Here is an 18,480-nt window from a genome sequence, read left to right on the forward strand (position 1 = left end):
TGAACACACAACAGGTGACCCAATTTATATTTTAAAAAAATTATTGTTAATTTCAATAATTTTGGATTAATTTGATATTAACCTAACTCAATTTAAAAGAATTAAATATTGTAGACTTTAAATTCTATGGTGCTTAACACTACTTCACTTGCACCAACACTTGAAAGCTGTAATAATTGATAAAAGAAAATAACATGATTCATTACAATTATGAATCGGATTTCACATCAATTACCTGCAGTATCCTTACTCTCCATGTAGCCATTTGATCAATTATTGTAATTTCGCAAAATGGTAACAGTTGTTTCTTACCCTTTAGTTTGAATAAATATTAATAAAATGTTAATACTCATCAACATATCCCGTCAACGAGCAATTGCTTCGTTGTCATACAATGAGTACTGATACCCTCGTAGGAGTCCGGGTCATGGATGATCCGGGAAACTAAATGTGACCTGAGAAACTAAATGGATAGCACAAATTAGATTCAATATGCAGAGTACTTTCCTCAGCAGCTGGGCATGGTGATACCCGGGATATTCTTTCCTCGGGTAATCAAGAGCTCGGGCCCTCGTACAAGCTCCCGGGAACTTCTACCCGGGCTATCTCGAGAAGTGTGCCACACTCGAGTGCATCAGTATGAGCGAACTTATCTGTCAGAGCAACATATGTTTGCGTGTCACAGAAGTCATCAGAAGCAGGGTATGGACAGCCGCCTTGCCATACTTAGCAGATGGGCACTGAATACAAGGTAATCTTCGGATTTCTTCTTATAAATAGCAAGTATCAATCTCATTTACAGGGTCTTGAACTTTGAATTCTTAAGCACTCACGTATATTCACACATATACAAGTCATTTCACATTTTTTCTTTACCTGCTGACTTAAGCATCGGAGTGAATACGTCGAACACTCCTCCGACGTCCATTCACGAATTCATTTCATTGTTTGCGCGTAGGTCACGGTAGAAGCCCAAAGTTTCAGAGATATATTTTTCTCACAAGATATATCGTTTCCTTACTCATTTTCCTTAAACTTTCTATCACCACCTGGTGGGTTGCCTCGATTCCATCTACCCGATTCATCCGGATCACATCAAGTACCCACAACAATTGAATATAGACTCACGAACATTCCAGCTAACAATGATTTGAACGCTCAACTTTAAGGACTGTACTTGTTCTAGGTAGTTGATCATGAGAATAACATGATTATGCCATTATTTACTAATGCTGAAGGACTGAATTTGTTCTGTACCAGAGAGTGAAGACGTCAGTTTCTTAAAAGTTTACTCACACTTTTTTTTTTATTTATATACTCACACTTGGCATATGCATATCGATAGGAAAAATAAGTAACGCTAGTTGTCTAATCAGATAACCAGATCTAAAGTTTTGCAGTGCCATCAAATCATTTCATTTGCAAAACACTACTCCCATGAATGCATATCTAAACTATATCATTTTATCTTACTCATGATGTACAAATGTCAGCTCGATTAAATTCTCAAATCTGACATATTTCGATTAAAAATAACAGAGTAGGTCTTATGTGAAACGGTCTCACGAATCTTTATCTGTGAGACGGGTCAATCCTACCGATATTCACAATAAAAAGTAATATTCTTAGCATAAAACGTAATATTTTTTCATGGATGACCTAAATAAGATATGTCTCACAAAATACGACCCGTGAGACCGTCTCACACAAATTTTTGTCAAAATAATAATGATAATGTCCTGCGCCGCGGTTATTGATGTACATGGATTGTTGGGTCAATTTTATTTATTTGAGTTTATATTTGAATAATTATATGTTGATGAGGCTTACAGTTTTCTCCATAATAATATTCCAAAGGGTCTATGATCCAACAGTTTGTGATAGTTCGGGTTTTGAAATATAATTACTCACCGTCAAGAACTTAAAAAGTAAAACGTGTTTCAGCAAAAAAAAAAAAAATTTAATCCAATGGTCAAATCAACGATCATGTTTAGCCGAGAGGATCTAAAGCACAATCTTTACTAAGATAGTGCAATCACGTATCCACCCAATTCAACTAATCCCATCATGCAAATTATTGGTTCATGCACTTGCACTTGATGCATTAAATTCCAAGAAAAAAAATTCGTGCCACGGTAGGCTCACTTATACAAATATATAAATCTAAATAAATGGGAAAATATATAGATCCATTAGCATGACAAACCATAGCAAAAGACTCGCCCAAATTCATCAATACCGTTTACAAATATAAAAGAAGAAAAGATTTCACAATTCAAACTTGATGAATTATATATATATATATATATAAAGTTTGAATTGTGAAATCTTTTCTTCTTTTATATTTGTAAACGGTATTGATGAATTATATATATATATATATATGGCAATTGGGTAGGCCTGGGGAGCATATATAAAGTGGGTTTCATGAGTTCTAGACTCTTGGGTCGGACCCAACATTTTTTTTAATATTGTAGCCCAAAGTTGATTTACGAAACATCTGGATCCCATTTGATTGCCTAAATCTTGGATTGTTGTTTACAAGTCCTTTAATTTGTAAAAAAAAAAATTAGGTCTAGAAAATTGTGCATTTATTGCCTGTTTTTTAAGACCTGTGTTAGGATTGTTATATATAATCCTATATCATGTATGATAGTAAAAGGAGATGTGAAATTCATATATGCAAATGATTGTTATTTTGTAAAAATGTAAATAAAATTGTGATATACACACCTTGATTTTCGCTGGTTTATTGTTTTAGATTGATACATTATCGACTTATAACCCTTGAGTTATTACTTTGAATTGGTATAATATGTTTGTCTCTGATATTCTATATTGTCGAATATAAATTTTAGTTATTTTTTTTTTGTGTAGTTTATTTCGACGTGAGACTGATATATTGTATCATATTAACATTTCTTATGAGAAAGTACTAAAATTGTAAAAAAAAATTGAATGACGTGTCTCAGAATAAAATTTGATAAAATAAATATCTAAAAATTATAAATAAACAAATGTATATGACTAAATTTGCTGTTTTCTTTTAGTTAAGTTATAAAACTTCATTCGACCATGGTTTTTGTTGAGTGTTGATCAAGATTCAAGATCGTGACAATTGTGAATGACAACATGTTTATGTATATTGAATTAAACAACTTAAATTATCATGAATTGAATTAATAATTACAACTGACGATTTCATAAAAAATATTAAAAACAGAAGAAGAATAAATCTACCAAGCTTTATTATTACAATTAATAATTAGTCAATGTGACAATATTGACTTTTAAGTTAACTTAAAATAACCAAAAATTTATGACAAAAAATGAATACAATTGGATCCCATGGAAGTCCTAGTCATCACACTCTTCCAACAACTCCGCATCTACGAGTCTACATACATACATACATATATATATATATATGTGTGTGTGTGTGTATATGTATGTATATATAAATATCTTATGTTCGCATGCACTTTATATGTATATAGAAACATATCTGAGTTATAGATGTAATACGCTTATCACAAATACACATGGCACGGGAATCCGCAAGAATTTATAGTAGACACGCTTTTAATGGTACAATCAAACTCCTTCAATTCTCTTTTCATTTTCTTTGATTTCCTATTTCTTCGAGTCGTCGTGGGTTATTAATACGAACTAGAATTGAAGACCAAGATTTTACCTGCCAAGAGTGGCAGAGATTTGAAAGTAATGGGAAAAACAGTAAAGTTCGCGGGTGTGGATGAAGAGTTGCAGAAGATATTGGATGCTGACATGGACATGGTGGGACCCAGGCGCCGGGCTCGCGAGGCATTCAAGCACATTCAGCTCTCCATAGATCATATCTTATTCAAGGTATTCGATGATTTGCTGCTCGTGTTTTCATGGGATGGAATAGAATAATCTTGGTTGAATTGAAGTTTGCGTTTTTTCCTCCTTTTTTGTTCTTGAAAATTGAATGATAATGGTTGGTATTTGATATGTTATCGATTTGGATTGATTTGGGGTAGAGTCAGTTAAAGTTAAAGATGAAATTTTGACCATATGGGATTTATCACCACACTCAGATAAAAAATTAAATGAAATAATATGTAATTTGTCTAAAAATTCAAGTTTCAGCCTCTAATGCCGCCGAGTAGCCGAAGTTAGCCCCACCCTGGAAATCTTGGATCCACTCTGTCCTCAGGGGAAAGGCATAAGGGATTTATCTTTCCTCTTTAATATTAATGCCTCCTGCAAATGATTTCCTAGTTTAGCACGTTTTGAATGTGGTCATGCTAAGATTTAGCTGATGAATATTTTTGCACATGATAAAATTAGTGAGTTTAAGATTCTGATATGTTACTTTTAGGCCACTTTCTGTTGGTCAATTATGGCTAGGAGATTTATTTTACTGCCATAGTTAAACATACTTGAAGGTTATATTAGCCACCTGTGCTACTTGCGTATGTGTGGAGTGACTACACGGACTGATCTCATGGTTGTGTACGAGTCCAAACGGATATTTGTTACATTTAATATTTAATCTGTCATTTCTTTTGTATGGTATTTTTTCAGTTGTTTTAGAATGAATCCACACCATGTGTACAGTCGTGGTTTTCGTAAGAAGTGAAAATCTGGCAGAAAAGAGCGATAAAACGGGGGTAAGATTTTGTTATCACGAGTGAGTAAAAACGGCTGATACTGTAGTCTGGTTGTGAACACGGGAGGATAATTTTTGGTAAATTACTTGAAATTTGGTCTTATTTTGATGATTATATCACTAGAGGAACATAATCAGCTCCAAGTCGGTCCTCACTTGCTTTTTTTTGAATGTTTTTGAAAGAGAACTATGGCTAGTCCAATCTTTCTTGAATAATAGATTTTTATGGACGTGAAATTTAGATTTTGTGTGACGCTTGAGTTTACTTGTCTTGCAGATGCCACATGAAAGATTGAAGATGACTGAGGTAATCATTTTTCAATTTGTTTGTTCTCATTTCAAATATATTAAAGGAAATTCTAAGGTTTCAATTGTTTTATCGTCCAAACTCTCCACTTTTCCATGGAAAATATATCTGTAGATTTCCAACTTGGTGGGTTTCCATTTGCCTGATCTTGTACCTTCGGGAACATGCCTTTTTTCCCGTTGGCTAACTCTTAATCGGTATCATTGATTTATCCTGCATTGTCCATCATAATGGAGTTCAACTTTTGCCAACTTTTGCCTCCATTTGTCGAATATCTTGTTGACTTTTTGTACATCGTACTAAATAATTATTATTTTTTTCCAGTCATTTGAAGTGAACTCTAGGGGATTGGAGATATTTTCAAAATGTTGGCTTCCGGAAAATGGTTCCCCAAAAGCTGTGGTTTGTTTTTGTCATGGTTATGGAGATACTTGCACATTTTTCTTCGAAGGCACGAATCTTATATAACTGCTAAATTTCATACTTCTGAGAAAAGTTGAATTTATTGCTTTACACAATGTTCACAGGAATTGCTAGAAAGCTTGCATCTTCTGGTTATGGGGTATTCGCGCTGGACTACCCCGGATTTGGTCTTTCAGAAGGTCTACATGGCTACATTCCAAGCTTTGACAGGCTCGTGGATGATGTCATTGAGCATTTTGCAAAAGTGAAAGGTCTGTCATTCGGTGAACTAACTTATTTTGCTTGAGGATTTTAACAATCTCTACCGCTGTGTTATGCTTTAGCATGGAAAAGTGTGTGCGCAACCTAATGTGTATCTCATGACAAACAAAGAAAGGAAGGATGATTGGCTGGGGACCCAATGGCAGCAAGGATGTGTAAATGTTTTACTGAAAATATAAGTTTTGTCCAGGGGGAATCCATTAAACCTGTAATAACTTCCAACTCCCTTCCATCATTGTATATTAAAAATAATTCCAAAGTAACTATACTTTGTAAATGCACATAAATTCTGTAGCTGCATTTTGATCAAACATGTGATTTACTGGTTATGATACCATGTTAGTTACTACTTTTTCTAAAATCTAGAGTTGTTGAAACATAAAGCTATTGATTATGCCACCTCCTGTTATTTCGAGCTATTTTAAAAATTGGTAACTCACATATACCAAGTGCCATGAATGAGTTTTTAGGTGTACAGTATACTTTTCCATTGTATTAAGGTGATTGTGGGTGCAGAGAATCCAGACTTCCGTTCATTACCAAGTTTTCTTTTTGGACAATCTATGGGGGGAGCAGTTGCGCTTAAAGTGCACCTAAAACAGCACGATTTGTGGAGCGGCGCAGTTCTTGTTGCACCTATGTGTAAGGTACTCTATGCATTTTATTTCTTATAAAGCGTACCAACTGAACTTTATCTGTGCCTTATTGAAACGTATCTCTAGATTGCAGATGACATGGTTCCTCCGTGGCTAGTAACTCAAATTCTAATTGGAGTCTCAAAATTACTTCCAAAACAGAAGCTTGTTCCGCAGAAGGATTTGGCTGAGATGGCATTCCAAGATGTGAGGAAGCGAGAACAAGTAGGCCATAATCCTTAAACTAAGACACATGTTTATGATAAGTCAGGGAAATTGAAATTTGAATTGCCATATGAATTTGAACGAAAAATATAACCCCAATAGAATGGTAATTGATGAGATTAAATGAGTCGTGATTCTTTTTCGCTTTGGCTTAACTTTTTTTTACTTGAAGAGAATGTGATGACATGTTAAGTTCACAAGTTTAGATATTAGAATCAATTTTATCTTAGATATGAATATAAAGAATCTGTTAGGATTATCAAAATGGTGATAAATATTAGATAGAGTTTTATTGAGCTTTCGTCTCTAGGAAATATTAAGAGAGAAGAATGAAATAATGCGAGCTCTAGAATTTTTGGGCATTTTTTGTACATTTCGGGCTTTGGGTTGAATCGCGTGATTGTTTTATCAAGTTTGTTCTCTTTTCAATCTCTTGTCAGTTGCCTTCCAAAAATAATAAAATGAGTAAAATAAGTGACCTGAGTATACTCAAGAAAAAGAAATTAAAAATTTTATCCCGTACAAAGTGGAATTGAAGAGCCAACAATTTACGAACACGATGAGGTTCTTGTGTTTTGTCTTGAGTCAGGCAACATATAATGTCATCGCTTACAAGCATAAACCTCGGCTAGGAACAGCCGTGGAATTGCTGAGGACGACACAGGAGATAGAACACCAACTGGAGAAGGTACTTCATTACGTCAAAATCTTGTCTGATTCTATCAGTTAACTACCTGTAAGGCACAAGAAAGAGGGATGAACTTTAATGTTGAAGGATGTAAGAAAATGTGAAATATGAATTTTGTTGCTGACATTTTGCAGGTGTCGCTGCCACTATTGATTTTACATGGAAAAAACGACGTAGTAACTGATCCATCTGTGAGCGAAGCATTGTACAAAAAGGCAAGCAGTTCAGACAAGAAACTTAACCTATATGATGATGCCTTTCACTCTCTTCTTGAAGGCGAGCCAGATGAGATGGTACTTCGAGTTCTTGGCGATATCATATCTTGGCTCGACGAGCATTGCTAGAACATTCCTAATCTTTCCATACACTGTTTCCTGCACCTGCTTTTGAAGTTTTTTAGTTAAATCGTTGGGATGATATTAATACTTTTACTTACATGAAATAGGAAAAACTGTATCATTATGTCAGAAAAGCATGAAAAAAAAAAGATGTAATTTTATGGCATTATGTACGTGATATCAGTGCATGAAGGAAACAAATTTGCCTTGGTATAAAATTCTTACACTGTTTCTTGTAATTTATTTAGTTATGTATATCTATATTTTAGAACAAATTTGCCTTGGTATAGCATTCTTACACTGTTTCTTGTAATTTATTTAGTTGTCGTATATATCAGTATTTTAGAGCTGGACTCCTTGGTCGAGGTCACAGGGTGATAACAAATTTTCCTTGTCTTTATACTTTATGTGATATTTGATGTATTTATTGTCATCTTAATTTTTATCTTAAATATATATAAAATTCGCAGAAAAATTGTAAAGATTATAAAACTTGACAATTGAAAGCCATTTTAACACATTCATTTCTACTCAATGATACAAAGAATTAGCAATGTAACAGCATTAGTGGTTGATTTAACTCGAAAGTTACAAGTAAATACCACGAAACAAAACCACCTATTTTTCGTGTGACATACCAATTAAATTTTAAACAAGTAGTTAGACATGTTATAATAATCTAGATAGGTGGATTGGCAATCCTCATTTTCCGAACTTTTTCTCTTTTTTATTTTTATTTTTTTATTCTTAGAACACGCAACCGCTATTTTTGGTGTGCTACTGTGTATATCCTGCAACTCATGCTGATCAGGTAAATATAGGGGTGTAAACGAAACGAATCAAGCCGAATACTAGCAAAAAGTTCATGTTCAAATTCGACACAAATTAAATATATTCGAACTCGAGCTCGATTCGAAGTTCAAAAAATTTAAACTTTATTGCTCGAATTCGACTCGAAATGAAGTTCGAGTTCACGTTCGGCTTGAAATGTTCGAATATATTCACGAGCTATTTGAATTATTGTTCGGATATAAAGATTTAAAAATGAATGTTTGAAAGCTCGAAACGTCCAAAATGCTCAAAATATATATTTTAATATATAATTAAAAAATCTTAATAAAATATTAAGACTCGCGAGCGACTCGCAAACTATCGAATAAAATAATTTTGATTCTAGTTCGGCTTGAAAGAAAATTCAAACATGTTCAAATTTGACTCGAACTCGATAAATACGAATACAAACCAAATATTTACTCAAAAAACTCTCAAAACTACTCGATTTATTTACAACTCTAAGTAAATCAGATTAGATAAATCATGTTTGCCGTACTCGTAGCCATATACAAATATAATATAGAGCAGGACGTTTGATCCCTACTGTCTCAGTCTCCCTACACTCGCACTTGTAACACTTCATCTTTCCAATTTCTATCAACCAATGAGAATCCCAGAAACGCAATCCCTGCATGTGCGCCGCCACGTCTGTATATACACCTGGCCTGCTCAGATAGGCTAGAACAAAGTGAGGTTAACCATCTGAGTCAGATAACCTGAAAGCCCAAAGAGTGAAACTTTTACTGTTCCACTGCCATTCAGTCTACGGGTTTTGTTCTGTGAAAGTAAAATTTTTTTGGTGCACGTCATTGTGAGTGCCAATCACACAGACTTCCATTTCTTTCTTTCTCCAAATCGAGTCTCCGAGTGTTTTTCATGGGGGATTCAAGATTTTTCTTTTACTCGACCATTACTGTTTTCTGTTCTTGTATCGGTTGATTCATCTTGCATAAGCCGATGAACGCAAAAATTGTCCCTTTTTTGTCAAGTTGAAATCGATTAAAGTTTTTTTTTCCCGACGGATTCATTATGGTCACGTCTTTTTGTTTTCTCAGCTCTCAAGTCTCATTTAAGGTGTGGCTAATGAAATTCTCTTAGGATAGTTGCCTGTGCTAATCGTTCTATTATTAGTATAGCTTCTTTATTCTTCTAGGGATTGATTCTTGAGTTCAGCTGTAACTCCTTTTATGGTTGTGTATATTCCTGGGATCTTTACTATATTAATGGTCTGTTTGAAATTTATGAAGTAGATGTTTAATTTCCTGCACTGAGCAATAGTGGGCATACCTGATTTTTAAATGTAATTACCTCCTGAGAATTTTTATACGTTTTGATAATTAATCCTAGTTTTTTGGACTGCCGTTTACTTTTCGGGACTATTTCTCCACGCGCAGTGTCATTTGTCCAGGATTTTGGTGTATTTAAGTTGGTTTGTTGTAGAATCTATAAGGGTTATTTATATACCTTTAGTCATTTGGTATTAAATTACCGAGATTACTTGTTGGTGTGCGCTGATAAGATTCAAATGGTGAATCAGAAGTCTACCGTGCTATGAAGGAGATTTTTTTATTTCCAGTGCTCGAATCTTCATAAAAGTTGGTCTTTTTTATTTGTTCGTTCTATCGTATTGAGTTTCAGGCAGACTGGATAAAGAAATAAATAAAGCATTGAATTGTTCGTGGTTTTGTAGTTTCATCTGTGAAATGTGCTGTATGATATAATCAGATGTGTGACAGGTTTGGAGTTGGTTTTTATAGATTGGCTGTTCAAGATTTTCAGCTAACTCCTTGCTTAGAAATCAAAGAAGCACAAAGAATGAAATACCATTTGATCAACTAGCAGTGGGGAAAAAAGCGAGTCCATATGTTGTCTGGAGTTTTATTGGAGGATCAAGAATCATCACTATACCTAATCTTGGAAGAATTATTATGTTCAGAAGGTCTTCTGTGTATGCTTCATGTAATTTTTTCATGTTTCTTCGCTCTGTTTTATAGTTTTCCTACATTGTTGAATTTATTTGTTTAGTTTTTCCCATTGTGTCTGATTAAAACGAAGTTCGTTCTTTGCACAACAAAAAGTGCTCCAAGCCAGTTTTGAACGTTTTTAGATTTTTTGAGTGTGAAAACATAAAATTAGAGAGAAAACAATGTTGGGTTTTGTTGATCACTTAGTGTTATTGAGCACTTGATAGTTAAACTTTACCGCATGCAAATGTATAAGGTTTAAAATGTTATATGTATGTTGCTTTCATTTCGTGTCTGAATAGGATCCAAGGTGTCTGGAGGTGTCTTTGAGCTTGCTTTCATCTGCCCTGTTGCTTAGTTAAGATTTCCCTTTTCCGCTTTCCACGGAAGTGAATAAAAAATCTTCCACGTGTAATGAAACTACATCTGAATCTAATCTCTATTTTTCTGCTCATTTGCAGGGCTCCCAAGTTCTCAGATTGCAAGTAGTGCTTTTACATTGGGAACGGCAGCAGTACTTCCATTTTATACATTTATGGTTGCAGCCCCTGAAGCGAAGCTTGTAAGTGTTGATAACATGATACCTTGTTAGGGATACCCATGCTTGGTAGAATTGAGATTTTGGGTCATTTAGTGAACTTATCTCTTATGAATACCTATTAATGTGTGCAAAGATCATGCGTATATGCTAATTAAATGTAGCCATAACACATCGCTGATACTTGTCTCAAATGAGGCAGGTGTAAGGTGGTATATCTTTTTTCAAGCCACTCACCAACGAGGAACATAAATTTAGAGTCTGGAGTCTCAAAGAATGTATTTCATGATCTTCATCTAATGTATAAACACATATCTTTTCTCAAGCCACTCATCAACGACGAACATAAATTTAGAATCTGAGTGCATGTGCACTTGTATCTTTTCTCAAGCCACATTCAAGGATTATCATCTAATGTACATAAACGTTGGCTTATTAGGCACCTAATCTAACATTCTATAAATCTGAAACTTGTCAGTCCTTTCAAATATAATCCATCAACATGATCATTGTGGTGAACTATAAATTGTTTGAGTTTGAAATAACAATGAACTTCTACAACTTCCCTTAACACAAGACGCAATGCTCAAGTTTGAAATGCGGAATTCTATATGTGTTTGTGTCTTAATTGCTTTGTTATCTGTTATGCAGACCAAAAAAATAATAGCAAGCAGCATACCTTATATAGTTCTCGGTCTATTATACGCTTATTTACTGTATCTGTCCTGGACACCTGATACAATTCGGCTGATGTTTGCAAGTAAATACTGGTTGCCAGAGGTGTGTTGTAAATTGGTTGAAAGTTTTACTCTCATTTCTAAAGAAAAATTTGAAGTTTGGACTGAAAAGTGCCTCTTTTTTCCTCAATATGATGATCGTCCAGTTAAATGGTATAGCTAAGATGTTTTCCAACGAGATGACGCTGGCTTCTGCTTGGATTCATTTATTGGCTGTCGATCTTTTTGCTGCAAGGTCATTCTCTCTACCTTTTCCGTGAACTGACACGCCAAATGGTTACACTGAAGTGTCAGATACTCTTTCAATAGACATACTATTCGAACAATGCCATGAGACATATCCAAACCAATAATTCTCATATCTTAATAAAAAAATTCAGGGTTCAAGTATTTTTTCTATGTTTTGAACGATGATTTTTATTTTGAGATTTGAGAAGATTTATGCTAAATTTGTTGATGTACTTATTATTTGTTGGATTATAATTTCGGTTTTAAAACATTATTAACTGGTTGATTACATTATGTAAAATTATGCATTTTTTCTTGAATTTTACCTTGTCTACTTGATGTTTTTTATTTCCAATGTTAGCAACTTATATAAACACGCTCACATACACAGAATACAGAATGCATTCTGACTCCTGCTACTTGATTCAAACAGGCAAGTTTACTATGACGGATTGAAGAACAACATAGAGATGAGGCATTCAGTGTCCCTTTGCCTGCTGTTTTGTCCGCTCGGAATTCTTGTTCATTTCATCACAAGAGCTTTCACTGCAAGCAGAAAAAGAAGAGAACATGGAGACACTTCTCATCGATTTCAGTAAAAAACGGACTATTGCTCTAGGCTTCATAGTTTGCAGAAGTTCGTTTATCGGCATGCTTTGAAGCCAACAAACAGGAGCATGCTACTAGTAGTTCCAACTGTGGTATTTGTTCGGAAAATAGTAATTTCTTGTGATAACTTGTTTAGAAATGCAACTATAGTCTTTAATTTTTTAGATCACTTGTTAAGAAAATGATGCTAATGTAAGAATATGTGAGTTATTTTTTCATGTTCAAGTTTTCTACTCTTGTGATTCGATTCTCGCATGATATAGAAGTTTCAAACCCAAGAAAAACTAATAGCATAAACCCAGTATAAAAGGTCACATGACATTACGACAAAATAATAGAACAAAGTAAATAGCCAGACTAGGAAAATCTGCCACAAAGTAAAAATAAAAAAAATGGTTCTGTGGAGTTTCTTTACAAACTTGCAAACAGGACTGCAATTCAAAACATCAAGAACTGTGGCAGGCATGTTCCCATGATTCATAGTACAATCCTATTATCCACAGCAGTTTTTTTTGTGGTTACAACAACCAAGAATCATATTGCACAATCAAGAACCACTTGAATATATTTTTACAGCATTGCATATGTCTTGCAGCCATTCGTAATCACACATCCACAATTGAAAACATGTTGCCGCTCCATCGAATATAAGATAACAGATGCCCGTCATGCTGTTAAAAAAGGGAAATAAATAATTTTTTCCCTTCACATCAATTTTTGCCTGTCGATTTCTCAGCAATACTCTTGCAAGAGCTTGCAGAACAGTCGCCTCCCAATTAAAGTGTCCAGTAACTCTAATTTCGTAAAGTTTCACAGTTTACATTCTAAGGATAAATTCTAGCATGAAGGTTTTTTCTGAGGACAATTGAATAGGTAGCAATTGAAATAAGAATTCAATGATGTAATGGTCATATGTGCAATAAATAACCCCTAATTTTATCGGCAAGGCCAAAGATAATAAGAGGGAACAGCCGCAAGTTGTTGATCATTCTGGCAACATGAACAAGATTCTATGATCCATCAGTACCTTAAGTTGGAAGTGATGCCATCTGAATTTGGTCCTCAAAACCCCCATTCAATGGATCTAAATTTTGTGAAGAATCTTTCTTCGTGCGATCCAAAGAAGTTGCTTCATGTATTCCTGCAAAATAGACATGCATCTTGTTAAATCACAAACACCATTTATGGTTTAGTAAATATGATTGAAAAGTATATTATAGTCTTACTATGATTTTGGTCCACGAAGAAAAGTGAACATTGAAGATAAATTTAATATCAGAAATAAGTAGAACATGTAAGCCAATACAAAGCTTTCGAGGTTTCACTCTTTTTACCACATGACGAGGTTTTACTCTGTTTACCACATGAAAATCATGGCATCACCACCAGAGCTGTAAATGATGCCAAAATGCATTATGTCAATCTTAAGTTGCACTTGGAGGGCCCAAGCTGCTATCCAACTACCTTTTTTTAAAAAACTAGATGACTTTCGTAATCACCCAACTATAAAATTCTTGTTCATATGATCAATCAGACACAAAGGAAGGGAGTCCAAAAATACAACACTTGATTAGTCAAAAGAGCACGTTTAGATAGACAATTTGTGCTAAATTTTAGAAACTGAAGGATTCTATTAGTTCATACCGAAGCTCAAAATGGCAACGCAAAGTAAAAAACCAAGCAGGGAAAAGTCCCTTTTGTATACAATTTCCATAATAATGATGCATCCTCCTGCTACCATTAAATGCTTTGGGGATGAGAACACCATGAACAATCTGCAAATGCACAATTGCTATCAATGTAATGCCCTGATACATATTGGAAAACTTGCAAAATTTAATAAAATAAAACAATACAAAATAGAAGAATAGTACAAAAGCAACATGATGCTTCCTTTGTCTTTAGTGGAATAAGGCAATATAAGATGAAAAAAATTACTAATGCAAGTAGGTGATCTTTCCACGGGAAAAGGAGGGGGAGAGTGGGGGTTGGAGACAAGAACCATACCACAGTTCCATACTCTGCCCATAATCAACATAGGGCATAGATATATATGTGCACTCACATAACTGCACTAAAAGTTCCCAAACAATGATTAATGTATAGCCCAATAATACCAAAACAAAAGGACCATAAATTTGGATAAGAAATTATTAACGATAGGAGGCTTGGGATGAAAACGTCCACAGGATTCTTTAAGCCGATATTTGATACGTCAGATAGCAATGACAAAATCAACGGCATTTCCATTTTATAGTAAAAATTGCAGTAAGTATTAGAAGATATGAGGAACACCTCTCCTCCGCGATACTGTCCACGTAAAATATCAAGACAATTCCAAAAAGAATAGTGCTAGAAAAGGCCCAGGCAGAGAAAGGCAACTCTATGCTGGATGATCCCTGAAACATTTTCAACATGCACACACTTATAAGATGAAGTGTGAAGTATATAAGAATTAAGAAATAAAAGTAAAATAATGGTCGAGGGAAATGGATCAAAGAAAAGTACAATAGTGAAACTCACAAGTATCATATCCCACATGGCAATAGGGAACATAAAACAGGTGGCAGAAGTAATAGTTATGGCATGAAGCCGCCTTTTAAGTTGATTCTGAAATCAGAGAAAGGAAAATTCCAACATTAGCTCTTGTTCTTCTTCTTTCTTCGAATTGTATGAAGATTCGAAAGGGTCGTCTCCAAATATGTGGGAGGTTATATCAGGCGACAGAGAAACATCAGTACCTTAAGTGACACTCGTCTTGCAATCACCCTTCTCAATGTTGATAAAATTCCAGCAAAAATCGGAATTAGCATGTCCTTAAATCCTACAGCTACTTCTGATTCAACCTCTGCCTCTGAATTATTAAAGACTGGTATTTCTGGTTAAGTTCATTACTTATTTAACTGAGTTCAGAAGCATAAAAAGAAGTCAAAAAATTACTCAGCATTATTAAAAAATATGACACATTCACAATTAGTCATAGCTCAATGCTGAAAGGATATTCAAATGTGTATATGAGGCCGAGGTCCATCCTTGAGATATAAGATAGAATGACGCCAACATCATAAAGAGGCCGCCAATCTAACAAAGTAGAAGAAATTTCTATTGATTAGAATAAAATGCAAAGAAGTAACAGATTAATTCTTTTTGAAACATTGAAATCTTATAACATTTATTCCTCTATTTCTAAACGAATGCTGTTGAGCAATAAACGTCAGACGCTGACTATAATAATAGTGACATTTAGCCATGATCGTGTGGTAAATCAGACATGTATATTAATGATTGTTTCAAAATGCATCCACGAGGATATCTCCGTAATAGATTCCTTCATCCATATCAACTATTGGAATGTAGACTTGACACAAATCCCAAAGTCCGAAGCCAAATAAAAAACACCGAAGCTTCGATTACCAATGAGTTCATGAGCGGAGGAGACCAAGATATAATAGCCCATCAAGGCAGTACCTTTTTCCAGAGATGGCCTCTCCTCCCATACAACACCGCGGATAATACTCCAAGAACAGCACCAGCATACTCAGCCAATATGGCCCTGAATAATAAGCATATATTGATGTGATTGTGAAGCTAAATGAAAAGGGGAAGTAATTTCTTGAATCAAAAAATAAGGTGGAAGCTGGATCATATCCATTCAATCTTAAATCTTAAAACAAGAAAGTAGTGAGTGGTCCTCTTGCTAAGTCAAAGGGCATCTTCTAGGTCAAGCTTAGATTGCAAGCTTACATTGGGAAAGGGAAATCAAAAATTTTTTGTTTTTGAACCACTTCTACTTCGGAACCAATCACATGCCCCATACTCCCACACCAGTGAGGCTAACGGATTACAAGGTGAAATTTATGACAACCCAAAGTCACATAAAGAACAGCTTCTGTTTTCGGTGGTTTTGGCTCTCCCCGTGTTAATAATTGCAATAACGCAAATTAAAGAGCGTTATCCTATAAAAAGTTAATCATAGCGCAATTGTCAACATATGTCGTCAAAATTTTCAACTCACGTTGAGATACAAAACAAATGAGATAGCAATAAAATCTGTATTTGGAATGTTCACATATCTAAATCCATATCTAAACCATGTCATGTGTGTTGACACAAAATATTTGTCTTGTACTAGGATTTCTCACAACATGCACAATCCGTATCAAGTTTGACTCGGCTAGTTAATGTCAGAAGTTTTTTCCCCTAAATTGTGGCAGAAGTAAAGCATGTTTCACTCACACAGCAACAGAGTATGGTCTCTAATTTTTTTTATAAAAAAATAATAATAACAAATCAAAAGAAAATAAAATATATCTAAAATTTTCAAGTTCACTATTGCAAATCAACAAACAAAAAAGAAAAATAAAAATAAAGGCCAAAATAAAATCATACCCTTTATACACAAATCAAATTGTATAATATTCTTCGAAAACAAAACCAAATGCTAAAATGATTTGTTGAGAATCACAACAGCTCAGTCTAATTCCCTCTTGTTCACAAGCTACAGCTGGTCAGTTCTTCATTTCTAGCAGATCATGTTTCATTTAATATTTAAGAAAATAATAGAAGATGTAGAAAATCTTGATTTGTAAGTTACACCTGAGAGGACCACAAGATTTCAGACCCTTTCCCCATAAGATGAAGTATAGGGCTGTAACACCACCATTTATTACAGAAGGCACAACCTAGAAAAAAAATATTAATATGCAAAACCATGTTAGCCAAGAAATTTATACCAAATTTATTTCTTGTTCCAATTAACAGCAACGAGAAAAAAAAAGCACAAAAAAGAGAGCAGAATGCATGGCAAAGACCTGAGTATTAGAAAGTGGTCTGCCCTTCCAAGGTTTTTGCAACAGTAAAAACAGAAGGGACGATGGAACAAGACAGCTGAAGACAAACAACAAGACCGAAGCACCTGTTTGTGATAAATAGAGGTACAGAGTGTAGATTGACCATATTCTCATGAAGTTACCAAGAACATGTATGACCTGTAAGGGAGTTTGCCTGCATACAAACATCTTCAGATCAATAAAATGAGAGATTGAGACGTGTAAAAAAATTGATTCAGAATATCTATTTACAAATCGTGTTAATCATCTTTAATTTTTTATTATATCTTCCACAAGTCGAGATAACTTCGTCACCGGATTAGTTTCTCGGTCGATATCTTGGCAACAGAAACTCCAGTTTAACATAGTCAACTATGCGCAAACATCCATTTTGCAACCCATTCTCCCCATGAAACATCTAATTCAACTACTACTTCTACAAAATTAAGGAATCAAAATATCAAATACCCTAAATCAACATCCAGCAATTCTTTCCTGCAAATTGCAAAGATTAGCGTATAATTTCAGAGTTTAGATAGTCTGAAGCATATTTTTCTCAAATATGAGGACGGGACTAAAGCATGCCCGTTGAACCGCGCCAGTAAAGGCAATAGCAAAACAGCTAGGGTGCTAATCATTGAAGATGAAAAAACACTGGTTAGTGCATGAATAAAGCTTAACCTTTTCAGACCTCCAGGTCTATAGTATTTCCCAAACAAGTGAAACAAAAAAAGGGAAAAACCACGTGATTCGAATCCATATCATTCTGTAATTTCAAACAGCTGCTGAACTTAATTTCGTTGTAAAGAACTACCCATAATCAAAAAAAAGAAGAAAGAATGAAAATGCAGCATTGAAAATGAAAACACGATCAAAATTATCCAAACAATTAATCGCCAAATACTGGATACAGGATCGGTGGAACGAATATTGACTCACCTGAAAGTGGCGGCATTCGCAGGGCTCCTATTTTCTAGAATTTTATTTGGAGACATCATTTTTTCTGTTACTTTGAACTAGCATACAAAGATTTTATCAATATAAAGATTGAAACAAACAAACACCGATTTTACTGCTAGAGTTCAGTAGAAAAGTGATTTGAATCGAGGTCGGGGGAGAGAGGGCTGAGAGTAAATGGGCCTCTATATTGGGCTTTTTATGTGGGCTTCATATTTTTAAATAGGTCTGATTGGGTTTATGAGGTCCTGAC

General features: G+C 34.6%; 3 protein-coding genes across 9 annotated transcripts; 2 read left to right on the forward strand and 1 right to left on the reverse strand.

The window, feature by feature from the left end:
* The first annotated feature begins 3,545 nt into the window (after positions 1–3,545).
* Positions 3,546–7,770, forward strand: LOC142536947 (caffeoylshikimate esterase-like). The gene is made up of 9 exons (XM_075642415.1): positions 3,546–3,588; positions 3,682–3,867; positions 4,932–4,961; positions 5,286–5,412; positions 5,489–5,635; positions 6,162–6,292; positions 6,368–6,505; positions 7,095–7,193; positions 7,328–7,770. The coding sequence occupies exons 1-9, from the start codon at positions 3,586–3,588 to the stop codon at positions 7,535–7,537; spliced, it is 1,071 nt and encodes a 356-aa protein (XP_075498530.1). The 5' UTR covers positions 3,546–3,585; the 3' UTR covers positions 7,538–7,770.
* Positions 7,771–8,926: 1,156 nt separating this feature from the next.
* On the forward strand, positions 8,927–12,674 carry LOC142536950 (protein MAO HUZI 4, chloroplastic-like). Of its 5 annotated transcripts, none has more exons than XM_075642422.1 (7): positions 8,927–9,439; positions 10,102–10,324; positions 10,632–10,686; positions 10,791–10,891; positions 11,519–11,647; positions 11,751–11,839; positions 12,266–12,674. In XM_075642422.1, the coding sequence occupies exons 2-7, from the start codon at positions 10,229–10,231 to the stop codon at positions 12,429–12,431; spliced, it is 636 nt and encodes a 211-aa protein (XP_075498537.1). In that variant the 5' UTR covers positions 8,927–9,439; positions 10,102–10,228; the 3' UTR covers positions 12,432–12,674. The 5 variants fall into 5 exon arrangements, with proteins under 5 accessions (XP_075498537.1, XP_075498536.1, XP_075498535.1 ...); XM_075642421.1 differs by having other exon boundaries at positions 10,123–10,324; XM_075642420.1 differs by having other exon boundaries at positions 8,927–10,324.
* LOC142536948 (uncharacterized) lies at positions 12,243–18,466 on the reverse strand. Of its 3 annotated transcripts, none has more exons than XM_075642418.1 (11): positions 18,210–18,466; positions 17,253–17,445; positions 17,038–17,123; positions 15,910–15,994; positions 15,444–15,522; positions 15,183–15,313; positions 14,965–15,051; positions 14,737–14,840; positions 14,086–14,216; positions 13,469–13,582; positions 12,243–12,378 (listed from the first exon to the last, which is right to left on the reverse strand). In XM_075642418.1, the coding sequence occupies exons 1-10, from the start codon at positions 18,266–18,268 to the stop codon at positions 13,470–13,472; spliced, it is 1,068 nt and encodes a 355-aa protein (XP_075498533.1). In that variant the 5' UTR covers positions 18,269–18,466; the 3' UTR covers positions 12,243–12,378; position 13,469. The 3 variants fall into 3 exon arrangements, with proteins under 3 accessions (XP_075498533.1, XP_075498532.1, XP_075498531.1); XM_075642417.1 differs by lacking the exon at positions 12,243–12,378 and adding an exon at positions 13,026–13,112; XM_075642416.1 differs by lacking the exon at positions 12,243–12,378 and having other exon boundaries at positions 13,111–13,582.
* Positions 18,467–18,480: the final 14 nt, after the last annotated feature.

This window comes from Primulina tabacum, chromosome 2 (genome assembly GCF_025594145.1).
Source record: "Primulina tabacum isolate GXHZ01 chromosome 2, ASM2559414v2, whole genome shotgun sequence".
In the NCBI taxonomy this organism is placed as follows: domain Eukaryota; kingdom Viridiplantae; phylum Streptophyta; class Magnoliopsida; order Lamiales; family Gesneriaceae; genus Primulina; species Primulina tabacum.

Bases quoted from the DNA above. Each gene is read 5' to 3' on its own strand.
- LOC142536948 (XM_075642418.1), bottom strand. From the start codon at position 18,268: ATGATGTCTCCAAATAAAATTCTAGAAAATAGGAGCCCTGCGAATGCC. The intron at 17,446-18,209 runs GTGAGTCAATAT...GTTTGTATGCAG, and splicing joins GCGAATGCCGCCACTTTCAG to GCAAACTCCCTTACAGGTCA. The intron at 15,052-15,182 runs GTACTGATGTTT...CTCTGATTTCAG, and splicing joins CAAGACGAGTGTCACTTAAG to AATCAACTTAAAAGGCGGCT.
- LOC142536950 (XM_075642419.1), top strand. From the start codon at position 9,395: ATGGTCACGTCTTTTTGTTTTCTCAGCTCTCAAGTCTCATTTAAG. The intron at 11,648-11,750 runs GTGTGTTGTAAA...ATGATCGTCCAG, and splicing joins GTAAATACTGGTTGCCAGAG to TTAAATGGTATAGCTAAGAT. The intron at 11,840-12,265 runs GTCATTCTCTCT...TGATTCAAACAG, and splicing joins GTCGATCTTTTTGCTGCAAG to GCAAGTTTACTATGACGGAT.
- LOC142536947 (XM_075642415.1), top strand. The intron at 5,413-5,488 runs GCACGAATCTTA...CAATGTTCACAG, and splicing joins TTGCACATTTTTCTTCGAAG to GAATTGCTAGAAAGCTTGCA. The intron at 6,506-7,094 runs GTAGGCCATAAT...GTCTTGAGTCAG, and splicing joins ATGTGAGGAAGCGAGAACAA to GCAACATATAATGTCATCGC.